This window comes from Ascaphus truei, chromosome 8, assembly GCF_040206685.1.
Source record: "Ascaphus truei isolate aAscTru1 chromosome 8, aAscTru1.hap1, whole genome shotgun sequence".
Taxonomy (NCBI): domain Eukaryota; kingdom Metazoa; phylum Chordata; class Amphibia; order Anura; family Ascaphidae; genus Ascaphus; species Ascaphus truei.
The window spans coordinates 51804247-51825019 of record NC_134490.1 but is presented as its reverse complement, the minus strand read 5'-3'; the positions used below and the strand labels follow the sequence as shown (position 1 = coordinate 51825019).

At 39.4% G+C, this 20773-nt stretch overlaps 1 protein-coding gene across 7 annotated transcripts in view; it reads right to left on the bottom strand.

The window, feature by feature from the left end:
* ATRNL1 (attractin like 1) overlaps positions 1-20773 on the bottom strand; it is a 662687-nt gene that overhangs the window by 281354 nt on the left and 360560 nt on the right. For all 7 annotated transcript variants that reach the window (XM_075611983.1, XM_075611984.1, XM_075611985.1 and 4 more), the window contains one exon: positions 3850-3911. In XM_075611983.1, coding sequence (XP_075468098.1) covers positions 3850-3911 — 62 coding nt within the window. The remainder of the gene's footprint in view (positions 1-3849; positions 3912-20773) is intronic.

Sequence of the window (20773 nt, the reverse complement as noted above, 5' to 3'; positions counted from 1 at the left end):
GATGTGTGAGGCAGGAAGGCCAGATAAAAGAATGTTGCAGTAATTAATACGAGAGAGAACGAGGGCATGCGTTAATGTTTTAGTATTCGAGAAACAGTGGAAGGAGCGTATCTCTTGGAATTTTGCGCAAGAAGAAACAGTAAGACTTAGCATTTATATGGTGAGGGAAAGAGGAGGAGGAGTGGAATGTAACTGCTGGGCAACGTACTTGGTGGAAAGTAGTGTTGTTGGCTGTAATGGAGATGAGAACAATGAGTATGAGGAGCTCCGTCTCAGGCATTTTAAATTTGAGGCAACTTGGGTTAAGGCCTCATAGAGGGCCATACCTTGTGTGCACCGCGCACACCATCGCCACTTGGGACCTACAGTAGCCTAAGGGTCATCCAGGCAGAGAATCTGTGATTTGTGGTAGGACTGCAGGTGTAAGGTCAGATACAGATAGATGTAGTTTTGTGTCATCAGCATAGAGATGATATTTTAAGCCAAAGGAGTTAATGAGTTCGCCAAGCAAGCGTGTATATGGAAAGACCAGTGGGGGGATGTAGGTCAGAGCCTTGAGGTAACACTAACAGAGAGATTCAGAAGGTGAAGGGGTTGGCAAAAGAGACTGAAGGAGTGATATGAGAGGTAATATATGAGGGAAATCAGGATGCCAAGAGAGTGAATAGTGGGCAGAACAACAGAATGGTCAACAGTGTCAGGAGAGAGGTCAAGAAGGATCCGAATTGAGTTGTTTCCTGAAGATTTGACTTGGAAATATAATGTGATAGAAAAGCTCATCAACAATGGGGGGAAAAACGCAGTCTTAGCTAGTTGGAAAATCTAAAGTTCAAGGTCCTATCTGTATAAGAGGGGAGTTTGTGATCTTGGTACAATACCAATTTCAATTCCACAACCACCACCACCGTTTTTTATGATGACAGGGGAGAGGCTCCATATAGAACTATTCTTCCTGTGTAGGTGATCCCTCAAGAGCACAGAAGATTCAGACAGAACCAAACAGAATAACAACCTGATTGTAAGCAGAGAGGCGTGGGGTTTGGCTTCCTTAACCCTTTCAACATAAAGTTATATCTACAGCCTGAAGCAGAAAACTGTTGTTGACTATTAATAAATATAGACTACTTATGGTGGATGATACCTTTTTCACTTGGACTGAAAGATTATATTTAACAAACACGATTTTAAAAGTAATTCTCTTTTTTCCCAGGTCCGATAGCACTGATCTTCAAATTATCATTAAATATGGGAAATATTGGTGAAAAAAAACAAGGTAAACTGATGTCTTTAGATTATGGAAAGGAGAGAAAATATATTTATGGTTTTGCTATTTATACCCAACTGCATGAAAAAGGCCAGCACTTGGCTGAAGTAAACCTTGAAGATAGTCAGCTTTCCAAAATATCTTTACCAATAGCCTGTACTGTCCATGAACTTGGTGAAAACCCCAGAGATGTGAAGATACCACAACATGGAAACCTTTGGGGTTATCCATTAAAAAAATTGCAGCATTAAAAGTAGAGCAAAACATTGCTTAGGATATGAATCCAGGAGAATTTCATACCCAGTCCCAAATGTTTCCAAAGAAAATATCACTTCTGTGCAGTGTGCATGTTGTGTTATCCTATTCTGTATACAAGTGCCCTGTTCTGATATGAAGATTACATTGTTTAATGCACCAGAAGTACACGAAACCAATGTCCTTAGGCCAAAAATATAAACTCACTTCAGAGGAATAACCTACTTTTACGTTCTGTTCTACCTTTGCTATTTGTTCATTGCTAATCTAACTATGATCTGATTGAGTTTGTAAATTTCATCTTTGCCCACTGATCAATATCAAATCGTAAGATCAGACTGTCCATTTAACAGCAAGCTGGCCATCGCTAAATTGTGTATCCAGCTCAAACTTAGGAAAACATTGACTCTTATGTAATGAGACCATTCTACAGCAGCAGAACTACAATATATTCTTACGGCAAATACATTTTCTTCAGGTAATGCAAAAGTTCTACCATCACAGTCAAGCACTGCTATGACGTCTTGGATAGAATGGCAACTTATACTATTATTAGCTAGACAGGCAATCAAGTACACCTTACTCATTGTATGTGAAATGTCACTGATGTATTCAATCTGAGCAGCCAAACACTGAGCAGCTATTCTATGTAATCAATGCACAAAGAAGATTTAAGATGCAGAATGTGAATACAAAATAAGTAGACCAAAGATGTCAAAGCAACATATGTTTTCATTAAAACATAAATGAAAAACTCTCTTTCAGATGGAACCGGTGCCGCCTTGCTACTAGATAATCTCAGACTTTCCTTTTTTCCCCTACTAAAAATATATGTAGTCACATCTGCCACGCAAGAGGTTGGAGGTCACATTACCTAAAATGTATTATTTTATATATTACTAACTCAGGAAATATGCTATCACAGAGTTTCTTTCAGCACTAAGTATTTATTATTTATACCAGGACCTCAGCCGCGGAATAGCGGAGACCTTTTCAATTATGTATGTATAATTTTATTTCTATAGAGCCAACAGAGCACAGAGCTTTACAAAATTACAATACAGGCAAAATAACGTACGAACAGCGGGGAGATCCTGTCTCAAAGAGCTTACAATCTAAGTTGTATTCATTTTTTTAGCCATCAATCTATATGTTGGGGAACAATTTGCTGTAATTTTGCACCACGGATTTCAGCTTTGACTCCAGAGAAAACCATATAGTGTATGTTTGCCTTTATATTTGAAAATGAAAATAAGACCAGGTCCTATAACAGTGAAGTGATTGATCCTGCAATGAGGCAAAATAGGGCAATATGAATTGTAACAAACACATGTGCTAGTCAGATCTAACGTTTCTCACTTATAGTCAACTGTGCTTCATCTATCTCAGCTGCGTGCAAATTTGTATCCACTATTGAATACATTTGATGACAATATCTACGATCACGTGAATACAGAAGAAAACGTATTGGGTGCATTCCGCAATGTAGTCATATGTCTAGTGAAAATCTTTATTTTCACTAGATATTAGATTTCCCAAACCTGTTGGCATACACTTTAGTGTGTACAGGCAGTCCTCGTTTTACAACGAATGGCTTATCCAACGCTATGCAATGCATACCTAGCTTCCTTTTTACAACGCCAAAACGGCTTATCCAATGCTTTTACAAAGCTTTGCAAAGTTGTTTATATGTATATAATATATATATTATATAATATTATATTATATTATACTTTATAATATATATTATGTTATTATATATATATATACTGCCCTGAGGAAGGTCCCGTTGGGAGGACCGAAACGTTGGCGGCCTTGTGTTACTGAATACACTTTTTTGATACCATACCTGCAGTGTGCTGTCTCTTTTTGGCTATCAGGATCCCCTGGTCTCCATATGTCTACATACTCTCTATGGGACAAGCATCTGCCTCCTGCAACAAAACCGTGAGTGCTAATCTCCATATCTGACTATATATATATATATATATATATATAAAATACAGTATATACACTATATAATTTATGTGTGTGCTGCGTATCTTATTGCCTGCGTAAAATATTTGGTGTATTTTAGTGTTAAAAATGCCTTCAGGAACGGAACCTTTCATTTAAACAGTGTTCCTATGGGAAAACGTGTTTTACTTTCCAACGTTTCGCTATCCAACGCCATTTTGAGTTACGCATTGTTTCGGATAACCGAGGACTGCCTGTATATGTTATTAACTGTAATATATTCTTGCTTATCCTAAATCTGAATGGTTTCAAATTATCATTGAAACCCAATTAAACCTGCATTACAAAGAACTTTCTTAGCATGGGACACTTACCTGAAAAATGTGACAAAGAATTGTACCAGGTCCATAATTGTATTGTGTTGTGAGAAGGCAATCTGTGAAATACAAAACAGAGGAACTACGATAAATATATTTGAAATTATTTAGTCAAACCAGTGTTACAATAGTGGTTCATGTACTGTAGTTCATGTTTGTAATAAGACTTTAGAAGTAAAGTATACCAGAAAGATTAGCAAATGATGTTGTAAAGGCTCCATCATTTTATGTCACCAATTAAAGTAGCAGTTTCGGCCTGGCCCTCGTTTTTTTTCAGCTTCCCCTAGTAAGGGGGTGAGTGGGGTCCCCCAGAGTTGATCAGTGGTCCCCCAATGACCAGGGACCCTTCCATCCCTGTGATGTTTTTTTTTGTGCCAGACTACAAATATAGCCACAAGGTAACCAATAAAAAGTTGCAAGGTCATCTCCAGATGGGACCACGGATCAGTTCACGGTTCATGGAGGGGACTGCTGCTTAAAAGCTTTAATTGACTTAACCCCTCAGCTCCTATTTCGGCTTTCATCTTCACTACTTCGTTCAACCTCTCTCCTCCTGTCCATCTGCAAGCAGCTCCCAACTTCTCAACTATACATGACTGGTCTTCCCCTGGCAATTCCCATTACTGGATGATGTCAAGAGTACGCTCGGACATCTTTTCCACATCCCATTCACTCATCCCCTCAAAGTTGCTATTGATCTTTCGTTTTCAATTAAATTATATTATATTTTGAGCTTCACCCATTTGTAGTTGTGTGAGTCATTATGAGCAGATATCATTAATAATGTTATGGTCTTCATCTCTGTCTCATCGTCCCAAAGAATAGGTTGGTGACCTCAAAATTATGAACAGAAATGGGAGAGTAATGTCATGAATGTGTTATTCTATATGCTCCACAGAGTAAACATATGCTTTATTCAATACATTCTGGAACATGGCAACGATTTTAAATGCTATAGTGCAGGGGTGGCCAACTCCAGTCCTCAAGGGCCACCAGCAGCTCAGGTTTTCAGGATATCCCTGCTTCTGCACAGGTGGTGCAGTCAAAGACTGAGTCACTGATTGAGCCACCTGTTCCGAAGCAGGGATATCCTGAAAACCTGACCTGTTGGTAGCCCTCGGAGACTGGAGTGGGCCCCTCCTGCTATAGTATATCAAGGAGAAACATTAATAAACAGGCTAAAATACAATACAGATTTACTAAGAGGAAACCTACGGTAACAGAGAGTTTGTGAACAAGGCAGAGATGTATTATGTACCTACTTATCCTTATTTCTGTACCCCAACATCTCCCCTGGTGTTCTGTAACTCACCAACCTCACCCCCCCCCCCCCTCCATACCCATCTTTCCCACTGTTTTGTATGTCCCCACATTTTTAGTTAAACCACGAAAAGAATACAGACCAGTGGTAAGAAATAAAGAAATAATAACAGTATTAGGAGAAAATGACAGTGATATAACCTTGTATGCAAAAGATTGTATTGTTTTGGGATTGGTTCCCCTTCCCTTTTTCTTTTTGTACCCCCTCTACCTATAAAAATCCAACAACAACTAAGTTGAAAAAATAATAATTCTATAGCATTACCCTGCAGTAAAGATGAGTGAATAAGGTTGTGTTTTATGGAAATGATGGCGGATGAAGGGATGTCACATAAATATTTCTTGTTACTGAAGTTTCACACAACTACAAACAAAATATATATTGAAGTTTCATATTATGTATTCGGAAGGGTCCCTGTTAAATCAATATTGTTAAGCGGTTGTTTGTCACAGGCGCCTGTCCATGGTACATTACTGCAATTATTTTCACTTACAAATGTTCAAATTTTTCGAGTGTCCACATTCCTGAAACAATTATTGTCAGGGAAACAACAAGTGAAAATCAGTGGCTGCAATATACGTCATTTTAAATGACAGCCAAACTGCAGAAGTTCTCCTAAGTTAAGGTCAGAGGTATCATTTTTCATTAGCTAAAACTTCATTTCACTTCACGGTCTGCCTTTTTCACAGCCTTAAAAAGATAAAATACAAAGTCCCTACTTTCAGGAAATGTGCCACTTTTGAAAAAAAAAGTATTTCGTTTTTTATTGGGTACGATATGTAAATTCTGCACCCCATAGGGGTAGATCCTCAGGAGTCCATTAAATATTGTATCGCTACGTTAACGCCAATTATCGTATCGATACCCGTAACACGTATCCACAAAGTTGATTTGCATTACGATGCCCTCATATTTGAACGGACGTCTGGCTTACTCATATACAAATCCTATGTTAATGAGCCGTTTATCTAACAATGCAGATCCTCAAACCTCTGTTCATGTTAGCGCATGGAAATAACGCTACGTTAATTAGGTCACGCCAAAACCTGCAACTACTCACATCCAAACCAGGATTATCATAGCGCGTTATTTCTGGGAATAGCCTACAAGCAATGTACTGAGTATAGGACTTTAACTCTTTCATTACAACAAGTTACATGTCATACAGGCTGAAGGAGCGGTTCAGTGAGTAAAGACACTGACTGGCACTGAGTTTGACGCAGGGGAATCTGGTTCAATTCCCGGTGTCGGCTCCTTGTGACCTTGGGGGAGTCACTTTATCTCCCTGTGCCTCAGGCACCAAAAACATAGATTGTAAGCTCTACGGGGCAGGGACTGTGTCTGTAAAATGTATCTGTAAAGCGCTGCGGAAAACTAGCAGCGCTATACAAGAACAAACAATTATTATACAAAGATATATATTAGGGATCATATAAATGTCTGAAACACATCATAAACTATAGCATGGTTTTTAGTGCTAATATGGTATATACTGTTATTAAGTATGGGTGTATAATAATGTTTATCCATACATACCTCTACAATAATAATTCACTTTTAATAATGTACAAATAAAATAAATGAAGGACACTATAAATAACAGAAAAGATTAAAAAGTGTAAAAATTTTCGTTATCCAAAATAATTGCATTCGCTTTACGTAACGCGTCTTTAGCACGTGCGTTAATAACGGGTGTAAAAGTTTGGCCAATGCACATGTGCTATGTATTGGTTACCTCGTCTCTGCGCAATGAAAATCCCTGTTAATATCGCTGCTACCTTACTGACGGATGTCATTTTTACATATCATTAGCTTTGACAATACCCATTCAACTGGGGGAAAATAAGGTCTTTTACCTATTTTGGTAACGGTAGTTATTAGCGCAAATTTAACGGACTTCTGAGTAAATACGGAATATACAGATACAGAACACTTTTTGCATGGGTCTTGCTCCAAAATGTGAGCTGTTTTGTGGATGCTTGCCTTCCCATAGAGCAATGGTCACTGACTTAAACTATTGTAGTGTCCAATACTCAACCACAACCATGTATAGTAATTATTAACAGTTAATATAATTACTGAGCACTGCTGGCATGTTTGATACAGTGTTATATATTACTCATTCTGGATTGCCTAAAGAATGCTGCTATAAATACCTAAACCCAACAATCACCACTTCCAGTGACATCTGAAAAGAGTAATGGAATTTCTGCTTGGGTAGAATATTCTTAACTCACACATAGTATACAATACTGGCCTTCAACAATCAACTGTACCTTGCAGAATGTATTATTTTTGTATGCGAAGAATATCTCATTACAAGAGGATTCCGTATCTCTGTTTTTTCCACAGCCCCAGTAAAGTAAGCCAAACGGATATATTTGCCAAAAATGTTCAAAAGTGATTCCAATTAAACTCTCCACAGACAGCACTGCCAGAGCCATTCCCATTCAGGGAAAAAGGAGACAAGCGCATGGAAGTAGACAATAGATTCTGTTCTATAAACCAAATTGTCTAAATTTAGCATAGGTTGAACTTGATGGACGTACGTCTTTTTCCAACCTCATCTACTCTGTAACTATGTAACCAAATCAACTACTACTAGTAATAATGGTATCATGTTGGTCTGGGGGAAAAATGCAGATGTGTGACTCATTTTAGGCTGTTCCAATTATTTGGCAATGTTGAAAAGTACAGTACTTAGACAAATGTCCTCTTATTACTGGAAATTTTACACCCTTGATTAATGGTCCAGCAACATAGCAAAAGTACAGAGTAGTATAAAGTTTCACAATCATATTGATAAGATTGCATGATTCTTTCTTCTGGAATAACATTCCTTCTACTACACATAAGCATCACGCTACTAATATCCCCAAATAATTAGGACATTTTTTGTTTCATCTGGAACTCATGCTGTCCTCATGCAATTCTCTTCTCCTACTTGCATTCAAATGCCGATAGTGATGCTAGGGTGCAAGCCAACTACGCATTAACTCAGAGTCCCAACCAGATCAGTGGGTTTTGGAAGTCAGATTTCATCTATTATCTTTTAACAATAGTCAATTGCTCTATAACGCTAAAATACATCTCAGAATACTCAGCAATGCACTGCAGGCCCATCTATCAGCACATAAATACAATAGTATTTAGCCAGAACCCTCATATCTCATCCCCACATAAAGACGATTTTGAAGGTACTGTATAGTAAGTGTGGTTTTGCAAAGTGACAGGTGAATGAAGGGCCCCCACAAATCTGACCCTGCCACTGATGCCACTATTGTACTTTATGATGTAAGCCAGGGGTTCTAACTCCAGTCCTCAAGATCCCCGAACATGTCAGGTTTACAGGATATCCCTTCTTCAAAACAGGTGGCTCAATCAGTGGCTCAGGATATCCTGAAAACCTGAGCTGTTGGGGGGTCTTGAGGACTGGAGTTGAGAACCCCTGGTCTAACTATATTTAAACTTCTCTCGATGAGGAGAGATACTGTATTGTTACTATAAAATACTCCACAACAAACCCTGTTTGTAGAGATCCATACAGAGTCACGTGATGGTACAGAATGAACTCAAAGGTTCTGAAAGTTTTTGGTGGGTTTCTGCAAAGAGAACACTGCAGTATTTCATACATTTTGTTTACACAGATTAGGGAATATTCGAACCTGATGAATGCAGCCAATTTTACCAAGTACTGCAAATATCTTCTGCAGCTAATACCAGACCATTACAAGCATCCCACACACTTCACAAGATACCCAAGTGCATTGTGTTTCCAATTAGCAAAATGTTACTGTAGTTGGCTGGCATTACAAACATTGCAGGTAATTTCAGTAGCTTGTGATTTTATTCTAATTTGTGTTTTATGTATTTATTTATTTGTATTAGACAGCAAGGGCAGTTTATCAATGTTAATGACTGGTTACTCACAAGTTTATTTATTTATAAAAATGTTTTACCAGGAAGTAATACATTGAGAGTTACCGTTTCGTATGTCCTGGGCATAGAGTCAAGACAAATAATACATGGTTACACATACAGTTACATAAATGAACAGGGTATACATTATATACAAGACATTGCATGCACAGTTAAAGAAAATATATATTATAGGCTTATGTAACAGTTACAGACCAGATTAAAATGTGAGACAGCCTTAGTTTTGAAAGAACTTAAACTAGTGATGGATGTGAGAGTCTCTGGTAGGTTGTTCAAGTTTTGGGGTTCATGAGAAGGAGGAGCGGCCGGATACTTTGTTGAGCCTTGGGACCATGAACAGTCTTTTGGAGTCAGATCTCAGATGATAAGTGCTGCATGTGGTAGGGGTGAGGAGCTTGTTCAGATAGACGGGTAGCTTGCCCAGAAAGTATTTGAAGGCAAGACAGGAAAGATGAACTTTGCGCCTAGACTCTAGTGATGACCAATCTAGTTCTTTGAGCATTTCATTGTGATGTGTGTAGTAGTTGCATTGGAGAACAAAACGGCATATTGAATTGTAGAGGGTGTCAAGTTTGCCAAGGTAGGTTTGGGGTGCCGAGCCATATACTATGTCTCCATAGTCGATAATTGGCATTAGCATCTGCTGTGCGATACGCTTTCTGACCAGCAGACTTAGGGAGGATTTGTTCCTGTAAAGTACACTTAGTTTGGCATAGGTTTTAGATGTCAGGATATCAATGTGCATCCCGAATTTTAAGTGGGAGTCAAACCATATGCCCAGGTATTTAAAACTAGTAACAGGAGTTAGGGTGGTGTTAGCATTGGTTCTGATCTAGAGCTCAGTCACTGGAAGCTTTAAAAATGTAGTCTTGGTCAGTGGGACAACACCCCTAGCTCACTCTCTGATTGGACAGTTTTCAATTAGTGTGCACATATATATCAGCTAAGGGCAGATTAGAATCATCCACAACCCCTGAGGAAGCCAAACTGGAAAGTAGGCAAAACGCGTAGGGGTTTTGGCCCCCTGAAGACTCCATAGCTGGTGAGGAAAAGTCTAGTCCCTCGTGAGCCACCGTACCCTGCTGCGCGCGCAGACGCGGAAGTGCTGACAGTCGCCATTGAACAACGTTTATCGCAGTATCCTGGCGGCAAACAGGGACTTACACCGTGACTCTTTCAGTTCCAGAGGCAGTCCCAGAGTGGCGAGAGTGTGCCCTTAAAGCACTCATTCTTATTTACTTTTCGGGAGAATGTGAGCGTGTCCATCCCCCTTGAATCTAATCATTTGTGCATTAAAACTGTATTATGCTATGTACTCCTCTTTGTTTTTTAAGAGAGAGTCACACGTGATCAGATCATCTTTATGCAGACATATGTGAGTGATTTGTTCACTTAACCACTTTCACACCACTTTCACTGGGTTAATCTTAGTAAAAGTTCATTGTGTGCCAGCACTCTATTGCACTTTATATTTTTCCATTAACACTTTTACACGATATTCTAGATATCGTTTATTTAAAGCTGCACAGAGAAGCTTATTTTGTTTTAGTTTTGCGCTTCTCTATATCACTTATAGATGGGTAGCTTGCCCAGAAAGTATTTGAAGGCAAGACAGACAAGATGAACTTTGCGCCTAGACTCAAGTGATGACCAATCTAGTTCTTTGAGCATTTCGCAGTGATGTGTGTAGTAGTTGCATTGGAGAACAAAACGGCATATTGAATTTTAGAGGGTGTCAAGTTTGCTAAGGTGGGTTTGAGGTGCCGAGCCATATACTATGTCTCCATAGTCGATAATTGGCATTAGCATCTGCTGTGCGATACGCTTTCTGACAGGAGACTTAGGGAGGATGTGTTCATGTAAAGTACACCTAATTTGGCATAGGTTTTGGATGTCAGGGTATCAATGTGCATCCCGAATGTTAAGTGGGAGTCAAACCATATGCCCAGATATTTAAAACTAGTAACAGGAGTTAGGGTGGTGTTAGCATTGGTTCTGTTCTGGAGCTCAGTCACTGGAAGCTTTAAAAATGTAGTCTTGGTCCCAAATACCATTGTTACAGTCTTATCAGTGTTTAAAACAGTTTGTTTGGGAAATCCAGTTTTCTAGTCTCAAAAAGTCAGACTGAAGTATGTGTTCAAGGTCGGAGAGGCTATGGCTGTGTGCATATAGGATTGTGTCATCTGCATACATGTGTATTGAAGCTTCCTGACAAGCTGTGGGAAGATCATTGATTATTAAATAAAAATACCACTTGTGGTACATTCACATGTCTTGGGCAGGTCTGCAAACCTGTCTTTCCCCATTAACGCTTAGCAAACAGTGTTTACACTGCAGCCAGGAATTCTGGGTAATTACATGCAAATGAGCACACCATATCACTCTTTGCTTCTCATTCATTTTAACATGGACTCTCGTAGTATTATTATGAGTATAAAGCAGCAATCCGTGCTACTTTTTAAGATATTTATTTTCTAAACTTATCTGAACCGGGAGCCTTGCCTTAAAACTGCAAAACATGGTAATTCTTGCATGATTTTTTTTTTTTTTAACTAAATCAGTTCTGCAGTATTAGATAAGAGTGACTGTTTTTTGTTTTGTTTTTATTCAACACTTAATGGCATTTTTAATGAGTTTTAAAGCATCTTTGATTTCTATAGCAAGTTTTAACACACCTCCCCAGCAGTGCAAGATCTTTGCATCACTTTCCTGTTTGGGATAATTTGTTGCAAATGTTCCCAGTAGTTTAAGCTGAAACTGTAACAATAGATGTTACCTTAGCAATATAAGGATACATTGTAGCTGTGGAGTTGCAAGGACTGAAGCAGCCATTATGATAGGCACACTATCAGCATTTTTGCAGATATATAACAGCAGCACCAAATGATTACCATCTTACGTAAGAATGGAGAATTATACATTGTCACATGCTTTATATATACAAATAAGAAAAGAAAGAAAAAAAAGATGGAAAGTAGTATTGCTGCTTTAAATCCCATTGCTCCCTTCTCTATTGTCTTCTGCCCACCGGGGATCCCCCAGTTATTGAGCACTTTAATGGTATAGATACACATAGCAACATTCTGCACTAAACTGAAAGCACTCATCCATATTAGAGAGGGTTGGTGGTGTTCTTTACAATGCATCAGATCTCAGACTCGCTAAAAGAGAGGATTGGGGTCCCTTACAATGCATCTAATCTCAGACGCACAATTAGAGAGGGTTGGGGTTCTACAGAATTTCCTAATATAATTATAGGGTTCCAAAAAGGTTGGAAACCACTGTGTTCGGTATTTCAATTATGTTCAGAAACATAACTTGGTGTGTCAATAATGATAATTTTCCTTTTTCTGCCATTATACACAGCTCTAAACATAGAATTGTACAGCCTGCTCCTGCTCCAAAGATCTTTCTTTCATTTTTTAATGTCAAAAGCCCAGACAGGTTAAGTGGCTCGCTCAATGCTATAAAATGCAGGAACTGGGAATCCAAGTAGGCTTTCTTACTGTAGCTGTTCTTTGATGTTGTAACAGGGACTTATCCCTGTTTAAATAAAGCAGCCTCAGAGCTCTGAGAATCCAGCAGAGAGATAGTTAATTCCAGCCACTCAATTAACTAATCTCCACCTGGACTAATGAGAGCTCTGTAAAAAGCCTCATGTGAGACACAGGAGAGAGATTTTCTTAGCTCACAATGGAGCTGACATAAGGAAAAGGAGGACTATGTTCTCAGAGCAAGAAACAAGGGGACAAGACTCTATGCCTGGACTCTCAAGCAGACAACTACCCTGACACCATTGAACTGAAGGGCCACCTACGTTAAGGTACCCCTGTGACTTTGGGGTGATAAATGTGTAAGGGGGTAAAGGGCTTCCCCCCCTTCCTCCTCCCCCCTCTCCGCTCCTCCATCCCCTCCCCCCAGCCTTGCTTGCAGAGAGGGACTGGGGAAGTAAGTTAGCCCTTACACAGGGATAGGTGTTTGTTGTTTTATGTGTATTTTTGTTTGCTGTACCTTAAAAACAGTCTCCATTGCATACCTCTCCACACATCTCTTACAGATGTATATCTTTTTCATGAGGGTCCTTTGCAAAACTCATCTCATAAGTCTAAGTTTGCATGGTCTTTAGGAAGCCACTTGGCATACGAAGCAGGTCAGTGTCAAAAGGGTACCATACTCTGAAATGTTATATAATATTGTTCATTTTAGGTTTCAGAACATGAATAGGTTATGCAGCACTGTACATACAAAGGCGCAATGAATATCTGCCTGCCCTGAAGAACTTACAATCTAACTGGTGTTAGAGACACTGGAGGAAGACTTTTACCTAGTCCCTAATATCTGATGCTAGGTTCTGAAAGTGGTTCCCCACTTCAAGGACTCCCTTGCTCATTCCATTTCACATGTACATATTACAGTGATCTCTTCTACTAGACACTCGGAAACTGGGCACTGGCCAGATTATTTATATGATAAAAAATATCTCAGGATACAATTGTGTTAATTAAATATTGTTGAGTCACAATTGTTAAAAATCACTTCTAGGAACTGGTTAATAACGAAGCCCTGATCACTATAAAAGTTGAAATCACATTAGTTTCTCAAATAGGTAGGGAGCAGACCCCTAACTGCTCTCAAATAAAAGCATGCATGATATATTATTGAATATTTATTGATGTGCTTCTTGTATTGAGGTTTTTGGCTCTGAATTTGCAAAACTATTAAACAGGTTTGTTCTGAAACAAACTTAGCAAATAGTAGAGACGGTGTTACATTGAGGATTGCTCTTGCTTTATTCCAGATCCAAAATATGTTATAAAGTGGAACTGTAACTTGAAATGGTTCAATGAGGGAAAAAAATGCACTGATGGAAATAAATTTCCCTGAAATAAAAGATTAAATGGATAACTTTTTAAATGTTTAAATTATATGTAGTTTGAATCTCTGTGGGATTCTGTTCCCTGCAGCTCCAGTGGCCCCAATGACATGTTTTACAGCTTTTCTGTGCTTTAACGATTTGAACAAAATGTCTCTTTGCTTCTTCACTACATGACATTATAAACTGAAGATGAAGACCTCCTGCCGCCTCCCTGCAGCACGCAGGTCATTACTACGAGGCAGAAGGAACGGCAGGACACTTCCACACTGTATAGAGTCCGGGCTTCACACGGGGGTTGACAGGTGTCCACATCACTAAAAGCTCCAGATCATCAACTCACAAGGCAATCCTGATACACAGGCTGCAAAGTTCACAACATGTTTTCTGTTACAAAAAAGATAGGCAAATGTCACCAGAAATGGTCAAACGGATCCTTATACTGCAGAGGGAGGGGCTGCAAAGCAATTAACGGATTAAGACAGAACCACTATTGGTTTAAACAGCCTAAAAAATGTCAGAAAGAAAAACGAAATACATGTACTGTACGACGAACCATGACTACTTTATTTTATGCATGACTTGCGCATCAAACATAAATGCTCTAATGCTCTAGGGCAGTGGTAGGCAATATGATCTACCTAAAGGGCCGCATTTGCAGCCCTTAAGCCCTCAAAAGGACCGCACATTACTTAAATATATTATATATACATATATACACATACATACATACATATACACACAAACACACACACACACACACACACACACATCTATATATATATATATATATATATAACACACAGAAAAAAAGACTAACAGAATCACTAGATGTAGCACTCACAATATACCTCAAAATAAAGAAAAAGCATATAAGAGACAAAAATCTGGACCCAGAGCCAAAGTAGAAAAAATGGCAAATATTTTAATAATGAGCAGTAGGACACACTAACAATTTAAAAAACATATACAGACTAATGGCAGACTAGCTGCAATAATTAGCACGAGCACTGAAAAAAGAAAAAAATATAATATATATACCAAAATAAGAAATGTCACTGGAAACTAAACAGCAAAATAATTTGTATCAACTAATAACCCTGAAATAAATGGGGTAATACAAATAAGCTGAATAGTCAAGACATCCCTAAGTACTCCTACTACCATGAATAAGCAAAAACAAGGAGACAAGAAGATATATAATAAATAAACTTATATGTGCTAAAATAAAGCACACATCTGAATAAAAAATCTTGAACCAAGGGGGAAACACAGGGGAGAAAAAAACAGACAAAATTACTCAAACCCTGTACAAACCAGCAACAGATCAAAGGATAATGAAAATAGAACATAGGTGCAGCAGGTATCCGTGAACATGCACAGATGAGGCACTAGAAGCAGCAGTGAACAACTTCTCCAATCTGTGAATAATGCTGATATAAGCCAGTGCCAAGTTCTGAGTTAAAAGCTCTTAATAACAGACAAAGGGATACTCAGCTGACAATCATGAGTAGGTGAAAAACAGTCCTTGGGGAATCCTAGTAAAGTTAGGTTCCTGCATGTGTCTGAGTCACTCAGAAAATACACCATAGAGTTCAGGTCGTGCCATAGGAATCAAATAAATACTGCCATTAGGAACACGCAACGCGTTTCGCCCATGGGGGGCTTCTTCCCGGAGTGAGTATATATATATATATATAGTGAACATGCAGAAGGGACGTTGCAGGAGTGTCTCCTCTCCACTCAGCTTTTCATTCCCGGAGCTGATGAATACGGTCCCACTCCTCTCCTTACACTGGGAACTAGTGACTGGCTCAGTCATTAGGCAACTCAGGGTGTTGGAAGAAGTCTTGATCCCACCAGGAACATCTCCACTCCTCTGTATTGGGGAGAGAGGGAGAACAAGCTGCTGGGGTGGTCAGCAGTTGAGGGCCGCAGGTGCAGTTTCTGAGAAACGCCTCTTGCCCACCAATGCACTAGGGCCCTCACTCATAAGGATTTATCTAGTGACCAGTCTATAAAATTACTACAGCCCTCTTGTTACATTATAGTTAAACAGATAAAACAAAGATCAGTGTGGAAATGCTAAGGGAACTATGTCGTTTTTAAAAAGTGAGTTTCTTTTATTGCACAGATCTGAACTCTTTACACATCCCATGTGATTCAGGGAGAAAAGGACAACTTGGACTCAACATATGCTATAAAAATATTTAACTCCAAATAACTTCTCCTCTATCCACCCTATTGGTTCCCTACCAGGCCCTCTCACTGTACATTTTACTCTATCCACATTATTCTGCTGAGTTATTCAGAACTCCGCCGAACTTCTTTTGTTAAGTGAAGCGTTGCCCAGCTGCGCCCATATCTACAGCCCTCCGAAGGCCTACGGATTGGGGGCAAGTACTTTTGTGTTGTATACACAGAAATGAATCGTCCAATACAGTAAGTATTGTGCTTACTATTATCCTGTAGATATGGACTTGTACTCAACCTAGAGTGCCCACAAACAGCTTTATAACATTTATCTTTTGTAATTTTTTTTTCTATCAGCTATTTGATGGGAAGTGGTGTTGTAGTATTTGCACTGAACACTTTACAATATTGCATGAAATAATTTATTTACATCTGCTCCGATTCTCTTTTAGACAAGTATTATTTGTTATTCCTCTCATTTTTATGATAGATGACTGTGCCTCCTTCATTGAGGTCATTGACAAAAGTACCAATGGCTCCAAATTCCTCCTATGCGTTTCGCACCTAAAATATTTTTGAATAATGTTTCTATTTTTCTAAAACTTCGGGTTCCCATGTAACTGTTTGCTTGCTGTTGCTCCGGTGATCACTGATCACTTCCTTTTATCTCCATATTACTTTCCCAGTTGGAAGCACGCCGTCAGGATGAATTGAACTGCAAACTTCCTATAACACTGACAAAAAAACCAGACCAGCGACCCGGGGTTCCTCATCGGAGGCAAGCTTATTACTTTGCTCGTAGGGCCAGGGTAGGTGTATGGATACAGTGTATATATCCTAGCTCTGTTTGCATATCCACATTAGTCTGCGCAAGACACAATAAAGGAATTTCCTTGAGCCGACAGCTTATTCTTTTTCATTTAGAGTAGAGATAGGCCCAGATTCACTAAAGGGTGCTTCTCGTTTGCACACCTTACCTTCCATGCAAATTAATGGGCGTTAAGGTGTACTATGCAGTAACACCTTTTCGTGAATCTGGACCATAATGAGCAGAAAGAAGCATATATGCTAATAGCAGATTATTCAAACACTATTCAAATAAAGTGTAACTTTCAAAGCTGGTATCCAGGAGAAAGGCTATTCAGAAAAAGGATGATGTTACCAGAGAACATGCTTTTATTTCCTTGGAAGTTAACAAGGTGCACAAACAATAAGTTCAGTGGAAGGAGATGATGGAAATCGCCATCGCCCACTCCCTGCACTGGGCAGTTTGCTTACGAATTACAGCTGAAATGCCCCAATCTCCTATGACCCTGGACCACCCAAAAGGCACTAAAAGCTGCCATTACCATTGTTGTTGCAAGAGTCTGATTGGGTCTATAGCTCAGAGAGACAAGACTTTATTTCAAACACTTTTCATCAATCAAATATGGGGTGCTGAGAAAGCTCCTTTCATGCAACGTCAAAGGCTGCTTAAATCCAGAACATCTGATCAATTCTGACCCTGATCTATTAACTAAAGCAGCATTTTGACATTGGAAAGAGATGGATCTTTCATTAGACAATCATACAGCCCCCTCCATTTACCCTGCCAGGCTGCTCATATAATGGGATTGTGTGAAAATTAATACACTAGAGAGAAATCTATCCTTTGCGTCAAGGATGTACTCAACCTTTTGGCTGTGTTAGTCTAGCTCTGTGCACTGCTACTATTTTTACTTAGAGTAACAGAACTGAGTGTGTCTGGGAAGGTAGTAAAAAACAATCTACCCAGTAGGATAAATATATTCTGTGGTTAAGCAATGCTTCCTGTTGCTGAGATATTTTGGTAAAGTAACCTGAGAGAGCGGGAGGTGTTACACACAGAGAGAAAGGGATGATATTTTCTAGGCATCCTGCTGGGGCAGCGAACTAGGACACAGAAGCTAAAAGCCTTATGGGAACAGATAAGTTCTGTTCTAGTGTAAACATTAGCCTTGCAATGCACACAACATAAGCAAGGAAGAACATTCAAAGGGTAAAACTGCAACCCACCCAGCCTTACAGATAGCTGAGCCTGAGTAAAAACGTGTGTGAATTTCCTGCCGGTCTTTTTCATCACCTGAATGTATGTCAGAGAAGACATGCAGATCAATGTACACCTGATACACATAACCACATACACCGACTATACAAGACACGATAGACTAACCTGCATTGATACTATTGAGAAAGCAATCACACAAAAAGACTCGTCTGGTAGAGAAGTTTATCTTCACTTCCTCTACCGCCCACTATAATCCTCTAACATGTTCTTTTATGAACTTAGAAAAGGTTACCATATCTATGCAATTCAGTGGCTAAAAGTCTAGGAGCAAGATTCATAGTCCAAAGAGGAAGGTGGTTGGTGGTAGGCACGTAACTGGCTGGTAAGAGATAAAAGACTGGGGACCTTGTGATCTTACATCAGGGGAGCTCAAGCTCCCCCCCCCCCCCCCCCAACAGGTCAGTTTTTCAGTATATCCCTGCTTCAGCACAGGTGGCTCAAAGAGTGGCTCAGTCGAAGTGATCGAGCCACCTGTGCTGAAGCAGGGATATCCTGAAAATCTGACCTGTTGAAGAGTCTTGATGACTGGAGTTGAGCACCCCTATCTTAGACAAATCTCTAAGCCTGGGTGGATGTAAGCCTCTCTGGTTATAGACGTGTGTTTTATGTAGGTTATTTGATTAACACATGTCCTACATTTGACACACAGACAAGCTGCGTACTTAAGCCTAAATACATCAAACTCCGTTAAACCGGAGTCAATATCGCAGCGTCAAACTTTTTTTTTATCACTCCTTATAACCGCTATTTTATGATCGAAGTTATCAATATTGCGGTAATAATTTACCAGACACGATATTTAATGACTCCATAGGTTAACAATCTATCACAGGTATCTAAAATATATCAATATGCAAAACAGGGTCTCAGTCAGTCATGGCAATAAGTATCTCTGGAGGTTTGTTAAGAGCGTTTATCTGTTTATTGAATTGTGTATACATGTGGAAGACAGTAATTCAATGGGGTAGAACTACAGTACTTAGCAAGAAATAATTTAGGCGAAATAAGAGCGAAACGCTCCACCACATAACGTTCTCCACCAGTTTTAACAGTGGTTTCATTGCTCATGACACAGTTTATAACTCCTCATACGGTCTCTGTACGTTCTCCCTACCTACCAATTAGACTGTAAGCTCCTCGGAGCAGGGACTCCTTGTCCTTAATGTTACTTTTATGTCTGAAGCGCTTATTCCCATTACCTGTTATTTATGTTATCTGTTATTTCTTTGATTACCACGTGTATTACTACTGTGAAGCGCTATGTACATTAATGGCGCTATATAAATAAAGACATACAGTACAATACAATAACGTTGCCAATGTCAAAATCTCTGGAAAGTACAAAAACAAAAGAAATACAGTACTATGCCACGCACATACACACAGCTTTGTTATGGGTTCACAAATAAGGAAGCAATTCAGCCCTTTCACAGTTGCAGTGATCAGGGCTTTGTTATACAGCTGGTTTGGAGAAATTCAATGAAAGAGAACCTGAAAAAGAGAGCAAAAAGCATCTCTTTTTAGAATTGGAGCAGGAACAGATCACAATGGGGCCAGGATGAAAAAAAGTGGTATGAACAATAATTTGTTACAAATTGAGCTGATTGTGTGAGCCGCCTCCTCTAAATAACATGTATTGTACAAATATTATAGGTCCCCAATTAGACTTTGTAAGAGGATTCATTTAGCATACAATGAAACAATTAAAAAAGCCGCAGTGCATCAACATGAAATTAATGGGTTGCAACTGTGATTATGTTTTGTCTCACTTATAGAAAACATCTGCAGTGTTGATGCTACAGATATATTGGCAGTAAGGCAACACGTGCAATCTTCATTGATCCAGGCGCCATGTATTTTTACTTCTACTAACCTCCATTCATATTGCTTTATATGAGATAATAAATGTATAAGAGATATACAGTATACCAGGGGAGCTAAACACCAGTCCTCAAGCACTCCCAACAGGTTAGGTTTGCAGGATATCCCAGCTTCAGCACAGGTGGCTCAATCAGTGCCAGCTTCAGCACAGGTGGCTCAGAGGCACAGTCTTCGACTGAGCCACCTGTGCTGAAGCTGGGATATCCTGAAAACCTGACCTTTTAGGGGGGTGGAGTACTGGAGCTGAGCCCCCCTGTTGTATACAGCAGCTGCAATCATTGTACCTGTAGAACTATTGGAAAACAGATTTGTCATTTAACACTGTGATTGTTTAACCTTTTGAGTGCTGGAGCTCCGGCACATCGCGCTGTTACTAACGGGGTGATCGGAAGAGCAGTCCTTCTCTTACATTTCTCTTCCGTCCAGATCACGCTTAGAGCTCCACGGATCTCCCCAAGAAAACGCGCAGAAAGTGCATGTGGCAGCCACTACGTCAGGGGACCCCTGGAGTGCTAAACCCATCACGTGGTGGCTACGTCATGTGGCACCCCAAAGGTTAAAGCAGCAATCCAAACTACTCACATTTCTTTTACTTCTTTATTTCTTTCCTTTAAGAATTTTTACTGGG